The sequence below is a fragment of the Sinocyclocheilus grahami genome, unplaced genomic scaffold (assembly GCF_001515645.1).
Source record: "Sinocyclocheilus grahami isolate Dianchi unplaced genomic scaffold, SAMN03320097.WGS_v1.1 scaffold1703.1, whole genome shotgun sequence".
Classification (NCBI taxonomy): Eukaryota; Metazoa; Chordata; class Actinopteri; order Cypriniformes; family Cyprinidae; genus Sinocyclocheilus; species Sinocyclocheilus grahami.
The window spans coordinates 64,138-72,001 of NW_015506882.1; the positions used below are offsets into that span (position 1 = coordinate 64,138).

General features: G+C 43.1%; 1 protein-coding gene across 1 annotated transcript in view; it reads left to right on the top strand.

Moving 5' to 3' along the window:
- LOC107572126 (isthmin-2-like) overlaps positions 1–1,359 on the top strand; it is a 9,241-nt gene extending 7,882 nt beyond the window's left edge. The window contains exon 6 of the mRNA XM_016258539.1: positions 220–1,359. Within this exon, the coding sequence (XP_016114025.1) occupies positions 220–737 (518 nt within the window). The 3' untranslated portion in view covers positions 738–1,359. The remainder of the gene's footprint in view (positions 1–219) is intronic.
- Positions 1,360–7,864: the final 6,505 nt, after the last annotated feature.

Sequence of the window (7,864 nt, forward strand, 5' to 3'; positions counted from 1 at the left end):
GAGCTGCTTAAACCAGCAGCCATGCTTCAAAACATAGCTAACCAGCATATGCTGGATTTTTCAACAGGGACAAAAATGCATGTGAAAAAATATGTGAATTCTTATTTTAAAATGCATGAAACTATCACACTACTTTTTAAACCACTATTGGGCAAATGGCACTCTGCTATAAGTTAATATGGCTAATGTGTAATCTGTTTGGGTTTGGTTGTTCTGCAGATGTTGACAGCTGTGAGAAGTGGTTGAAATGTAAGAGTGAGTTTCTCCAGCGTTACCTGCAGCAGGTATTGACTGAATTACCCAGCTGTCCGTGCACCTATCCTTCAGAAGCCTCCACCAATATAGTCAGTCTGCCGGATGCAGGACGTGACCAGACCTTCCAATGGAGAGATGCTAGCAGCCCAAAAGAGCGGCTGGACATCTACAAGCCCTCGGCACGCTCTTGCTTGCGTTCTGGCCTCTCAAGAGATGGCACCACTCTGGCCGCACAGCATTGTTGCTATGATGACAACAAGCTTCTAATTACAAGGGGCAAGGGTGCAGGTACTCCCAACCTAATAAGCACAGAGTTCTCTCCAGAGCTGCATTTTAAGGTGGATGTGATGCCATGGATTCTGTGCAAAGGGGACTGGAGCAGGTTTCATGCCGCCCGCCCACCTAATAATGGCCTGCATTGCACAGAAAACCCCCAACAGGAGATTTTCATGAATGAATTGGAGGAGGCCAGAGAATATTAAGTCACCAAATTACTGTCCCTCCTCTGACACACCATCCTGCTGTGGTGCTTAACCCAATACAAATACCAGCCAGCCGCATAAGTGTGCAGTATAGAGCCAGTCTTATGTTGTGGGATGCATTGTCGTAACTGTGTTCGCAAAGCATGGCCTCTAGCTTTTCCTGTGTTTGGAATATTGTGGGAAATGTAAGAAATGTTTAAAAATGGATCTGTTGATAATCTCTCTTTTGATATGTGAATCTTGTAACGCTTGTATTTGTGTAAATGACCAATACAGGACAATACAGGTTGGTGTTGTTGTTGTTGCTGCTGCAGTCACATAGAGTGGGATGCAAAGGTCTGACACCACAAATTATAAATTATCAACATAATAAAATTGTATTAAAAAAATTTGCATGATTTTAATGTCTACCTTTTTCTTAATAGACAGCAGAACTGGATCTAACAAGAGTTCCACATTTGTTCAAACCCTAATGATCATGTCATCCAGCATGATTTGAGAATATTCCAAAGAGCATCTTATGTGCTTCAGTCTGACTCCTTGTTGCTCACATGGTCAATGTAATTTGCTTATTAGATTTTTTTCCCCTCTTATTCATTTTAATTAATTGTCAAAATCATATTTATTATGTGATTTAACAGTAACATTTAATCCTAAAGATCTTGAATCCTATATACTGTGTGTGGTCTCAGACCTTTGGATCCCACTGTATTTACTTTGATATCAGTGCCATCCAATGTAAAATGTGGGTCCTGAAGCAAAATGAGTTAAAAATCTTTGCTATAGACATTTGAGAGTCAATGGGCACACTTTCACTGCCAACTCAGGAGAAACCATTCCATAACAATGTTCATTTAGTTCTTTAATAGAGTCAACATTTCAGAAAGGGAACGCACTGACAGACATAAAGCGAATATTATAATATGTATATTGATATAACATGTGTATGTACAATTTTGCTGTTTTGTTGTTCTGCGAATGTGCATTTGCTGTGTTGTTATTGCTGTTGCTTTTCATGTGTTGGTGGAAACGGTTATAGGGTAACTACTTAATATTGCTCCAGATCTCTAATTTGAAATATTGCTCTTAAGAGTATGCAGTCTGTGTATGCACATGCTACGGCTGGCACTTTATTTAACATTTATTGAAATGTATATTGGCATTATGAAACATTGTTATCCGTGCACTGTAAAATCCTGAGTGTTAAATTAACACTGCTCGGCGCATATACGGTCCCACTCTAAAAGAGTGTTAAAGTTCATGAGATAATTATGTGATTAATTAAGTGCTGATTGAGCATTAATGATGAACACCTGATGTTAACAAGCAGAATCACTGAAGAAAAGAGAAACACAAGAACTACAACTGACTTCAGCCACAGCCTAAGATGAAATCAACTGAAATAAAAGACATTACATCTCTCAAGATTTCAGTAGAAGATAATTAAACAACTCCACAAATAACATCACCAGCTTCATGCATTACTAACCAGTTAGACTGCATTTATGGAGTATCTAAAACAGAAGTTCTTTATTGAGAATTAATGTTTAGATGTTTTTTTTTTTTTTTACTTTGCTTCAGTTGCCTCTTGACCTTTGACTTTTTTAAATATAAGTTTATTTTTGGCTGTTACAATTGTGTTTATAAAGCACATATAAGCAAAGCACTTTTTTCTGCGTGTTTGATTGCATTTGATCAAAATCTGAAGTGCTTTTATGATTTCTATATTAATGCAGTTCTATTAAATGAGGTGACAACGTTAGAAAACTTTATAAACTACTTTTAGAAATAATGTTTATAAAGAGGTTTTAATTCTGGCACTCATAGACATGAAGAATCAGCATGTGAATCTCAGCAATGGTGACAAAATATTGATAATTTTGATATGATTTTTGAACGTCACAAAACAAGGCAGTAAAAAGTCACAACAAAATTAACAAAAATAAAAGCAAATAGTAAGAATAAAAGCAAATACTAAGACAATGCAGCTGCATAATTTATTCATGTCGCAATGCATGCTGGGAGCCATGGATGAGTTATGATTGGTGCACCCAGAATGCAATGCAACATGAATCTGTCTGATGATCATCACCATTGTTGAGATTCATATGCTGGTTCTTGATGTCTGCGTGTCTAAACAGTATAACTGTTCTGAACTGTTGTGCAGGGTGTTTTTAAATTAATTCATATTACTTCTTTTAAATACAGTTATGATCAGTAACAAACTAAATTACACATTCACCACTGATGACATCAGTTAATCAAGCTATACATAGCAACTACTGCATTATTAAAAATGGTCAATATAACCTGAACATATTTTCTCTTGGCTTGTCTTATTATAACAAATGTGTTTCACAAACACAGCTACAGCAATCAGAGAATAATGTCAAAAAGTCAAGGGTCAAGAGCCCAACGAAAGCAAACACTTATCTCCACAACGGTGACTTCAAATGTTATTCTTTTCAATAAACATTAACTAAACCTCTGTTAATTCTTAATAATATTTTTTTAGATGCATGACAAAAAAGTCAAACTCAGTTATGTGTGAAGCTGGGGATCATGCTGTTTGTGGAGATGATTAATCGTCTTCTGCTGAGATCTTGAGAGATTGAATGTCTTCTTTCATTTCAGATGGTTGAAGTCAGTTGTAGTTCATGGGTTTCTCTTTTCTTCAGTGATTCTGCTTGTTAACAGCAGGTGTTCATCATTAATGCTCAATTAATCGCATAATTATCTCATTAACTTTAACACTCTTTTAGAGTGGGACCATATATGCTCTGAGCAGTGTTAATTTAACACTCAGGATTTTACTGTGTGTTTGTGGTGTTTTTGTTGTGAACGGATTGCTTCCTGTGGTCATTGCTACAGTAATGGCAAGAACAGTATTTCTGTGTTAGCATGTGTTGAACAGTATTTATTGTGTTTTTATCGCACATTTGCTGACGCTTTGAACTGATCATCTATTCAGATGGTGCACTACCCAGAGTCCTCCAGGACACACTTACCTAAAAAGGGAAATCACGTTCTCAAGCACCTCTTTAACAACAAAACAAGTCAATATTCGCTGTTTATTATCAGGTGTACTTTATAATGATGTTGCAAGTTCTGTTAAAACATACAAAGATGAGTTTGAAAAAATAAAAATCTCTTGCTTGTTTTTTTTTATTTAGTTATGAATCGTAACATCTGGACTAACTGATGCTAAGCAAGAACATTCCATGCAGACTTTTCTGGCATTAAAATGCAGATACCTGTCATCCCTTTATATGAACAACCATCAATACCCATCAGTGAGAGACTCATCAGGGCTCATGTCTTTGATTACTCTGTTTTTCCATTTGTTTGGTTTTAACTCGAAGCATCCAACAACTGGAAACTCATCTCCCCTAGCTATCTGCTTTTTTGTATTTGTGGAAATCTGTTTTTAGTTAGAAGATGTTGTTTCCTGAGTGATGAGGAGGGTTGTGTGCCGTTCAGACTTGAATTGAGAATGCCTTTTAAATTCCTGAATTTGAATTGGTTTTAAATTAGGGTAGTAAACACAATGTAGAATTGTCATTTGAATTTAGGACAGGGCTGACAATTAGGTTCCCTATCAATACTTCACTCGTTAAACTCCTTTTTCTCCGATGACTGAAGCCTTTCATTAACGCAGTGTAACTGCACGGCCATTGGTTCGTGCAGTGAATAAAAAACGAACAAATGGTTCGGCAGCGTTATTCTCCTTCAACGACCACCAGATCTTCCCTCTATGAGACTATGAAGCCTTCGCCGTGATCAAGCCTCGCAGCAGATCAAGAGACCCCTTCCTGCTCGGCCATTCTCGCCACTTCATGCCGCCCGCGCAGCAGCGACGGTCTCCGGTTCCCTGCCACTATCCGGCAACATTAAAGAGCAAATTTCAGAGCAAATTTTCGGCGTTGTTTCAAATGCTTCGCCGTCTCCGGTTCCCTTCCGCTATCTGGCGACATTAAAGAGCAAATTTCAGAACAAATTTTTGGCGTTGTTTCAAATGCTTCACCGTTACTGTCGCTCGTGCAGGGCCCCCCTGCACGTCGCGGCGAGTGTGTTTCATGCTTGGGCGCCGCTCACGTTGAAGCAGCACTCATTGAGACAGAATGTCCTCATTGCAGGGATATGAGTCTCGCCTCTCTGCGCTCGTGGAAAGCTTTCTTTTCAGAGAGCGACTTTGCCGCCCTCGCGCCCTCCCGCTTTCTTCTTCCCAGGAGCCTGTGAGGTAAAAGCAGCGGGGCAGAAGAACTCAGTGCTCGGTGACGAGTGAGCCCACGCCGGCTGAGCCGCCCAGAGAGGTTTCTCCAGTCCACTTCTCCCTCCCAGACCAGCGTCCCTCTGCAACTGCGAGCGATCTGGTCTCATTTGGAGGAAGCGAGTGTGACGCCATGGACGACAGCATGTCGTTGGACGTCAACCCCTTGCCATCTGCACAACCCAGCACGGGCATGGACGCCGAGCTTTTCCGCGTCCTGTCTAAAGTTGTGGAGAAGCTGGGTTTGGAGTGGTTGCCGGAGGAGCCCACCCGCAGCCACTTGGATGAGTGGTTCTTGCCGGGGCGCAGTCAGGCCCCCCGACAATGAACTTCACCATTCTTTCCGGAGGTCCACGACGAGATCACCAGGACTTGGCATGCCCCCTAGTCGGCCCGCCTTCTTGCCTCATCTTCGTCTGCCCTCACATCAGTCGACGGAGCCAAAGAAAAAGGTTACAACAGACTGCCTCCCCTGGATGAGTCAAGAGCATCTCTGCCCGCCCATGGCCATCGGCTGGAAGGCAAAGGCGGCCCACCCGTCCAAGCCATGTAGGGCGACTTCGGCTCTCGCCGGGCGAGCCTACTCGTCTGCTGGACAAGCAGCCTCAGCACTTCATTCTATGGCGGTCTTACAAGTCTTCCAGGCCAAGCTCCTCCGTTGCATGAATGAGTCCGGCCCAGACGCCGCGGCTTTTAAGGAGGTGTGCAATGCGACCGACCTGGCTCTACGTGCCACCAAGATGACAGAGCAGGCGATTGGCAGATTCATGGCCAGCCTAGTGGTGCTGGAACGCCATCTATGGCTAAACCTGACAGAGATCAAGGATGCAGATAAGGTCCCCTTTCTCGACTCCCCGGTTTCCCCTACTGGCCTGTTTGGACCTGCAGTTGAAGGCTTTGCTGAACGCTTTACAGCTGCACAGAAGTCGTCCCAAGCAATGCAACACTTCCTGCCAAAGCGCTCCACCTCAACGGCTGCTTCTAGTCGCCCCAAAAATGTGCCGACTCAGTACCCCGCGAAGCCCGCGCCACCAATTGCTCCCACGGCTCCTAAGCCCGAGCCTAGCCAGCATGACAGTAGTGTCCTATATAAATCGCCAGGGCGGTCTCTCCGCTAAGCACCTCTTTGCACTAGTAGAGCACCTCTTGGAATGGGCTCAGCTCAACTTGCGCTCTCTGAGAGCAGTGTCCCTCAGGCTGGCTGAACCAAGGAGCAGACATGCTGTCTCGGAGCAACGTCTCCTCGGAGGAGTGGACGCTCCACTCTCAAACAGTTCAGAAAATCTGGGAGATCTTCAGCAGGGCAGAGGTCGACCTCTTCGCCTCAGAAGACAACTCTCATTGCCCAACTTACTTTTCGAAGAACAGTGGCCCACGACTGGCCCAACCTCCTCCTTTACACTTTTCCCCTGATCGCTCTGATCCCACAGGTGATCAGGCAAGTCAGGGAACAGAGATGCAAGGTGCTGTTGGTGGCCCCCGCTCTGGAGGAATCAGCACTGGTTTGCAGACCTGTGCCGGCTGCTCTCGACAGCCCCGTGGCCCATTCCCCTGAGACGGGACCTCCTCTCTCAGGCCAACGGAACGATATGGCACCCCCAGCCAGAGCTGTGGGCTCTGCACCTTTGGCCTCTCGTTGGGAGATTGCGAACCTCCCCGAGAATGTGCTAAACACAATCTCTCAGGCGAAGAGGGCGACCTCTGCCCTGCTGAAGATCTCCCAGATTTTCTGAACCGTTTGAGAGTGGAGCGTCCACTCCTCCGAGGGGACGTTGCTCCGAGACAGTATGTCTGCTCCTTGGTTCAGCCAGCCTGAGGGACGCTGCTCTCAGCGAGCGCAAGTTGAGCTGAGCTCATTCCAAGAGGCGCTTCGAGGAGAGACCACCCTGGCGATTTATATAGGACATATATTATCAGCCTGGTCTCATGTTTATACGTAGGTATTAATACGTAACATTTACAAGCACAAAACGTACGCTTTTGTACGTTTTTAATCATGCTAAAGCGTACAATTTAGATGTATTTCAACGTTTAAAACGTACAAATCGCTATGTATTTTTAGCTAAAAAACGTAAAAATATTTACGTATCTTTTATATCATTTAGATATTCGTATCAATGCATTTTTATAATTTTATCAATAAGCGATTTCGATTTTTAGACCCCTTAACCTGCCCCCAAACCTAAACCTACCCATTTTACAGCGAATATGCATTTTTATCATTTTATTAATATGCAATTTAGATTTTTAGACCCCTTAATCTACCCCCAAACCTAAACCTACCCATTTTATAGCGAATATGAAGGATATACAACGCAAATGACCGAAATACGCAGGAAAATAAAACTTTTAGTAACAATATAGCATTAACATATTTATAGTCGCTAATTCCACTCCTACCTATAAGCCTAAACATTTCTGTACAGTATAAGAAAAACATGACAGACAGATAAATGCAATTAACGTTACAATCATTTATTTATTGCAAAAATATCAAAAGCAGCACTAAAAGTAATCCAAATGACGATACGTTGCACCCGCAGTCCTCTCTGGCGGAATACAGTAGGTTTGTGTGATCCAGAGCAGAATTTATGTTGTTAATCGCCGAAAATATTATCCAGATAATTTTCCCGATCCACTCCGTGAACTCGTGAAGGAACGCGCGGTGCATCATTCAAACACTCCTCACCAGAAACACGGCATGTCGCAATCTGTGACGAATACAGGCGAGAGCCAATGAGCGTTCGATAATCCTGCCGTAAAACCTGTCGTTTGAAGCGGCAACATTTGAATTAGTAAAGAGCGCGTCAGACAGCTCGGGCTTTGCTGCGCACGGTCACTGGACTCGCTGCTCTGG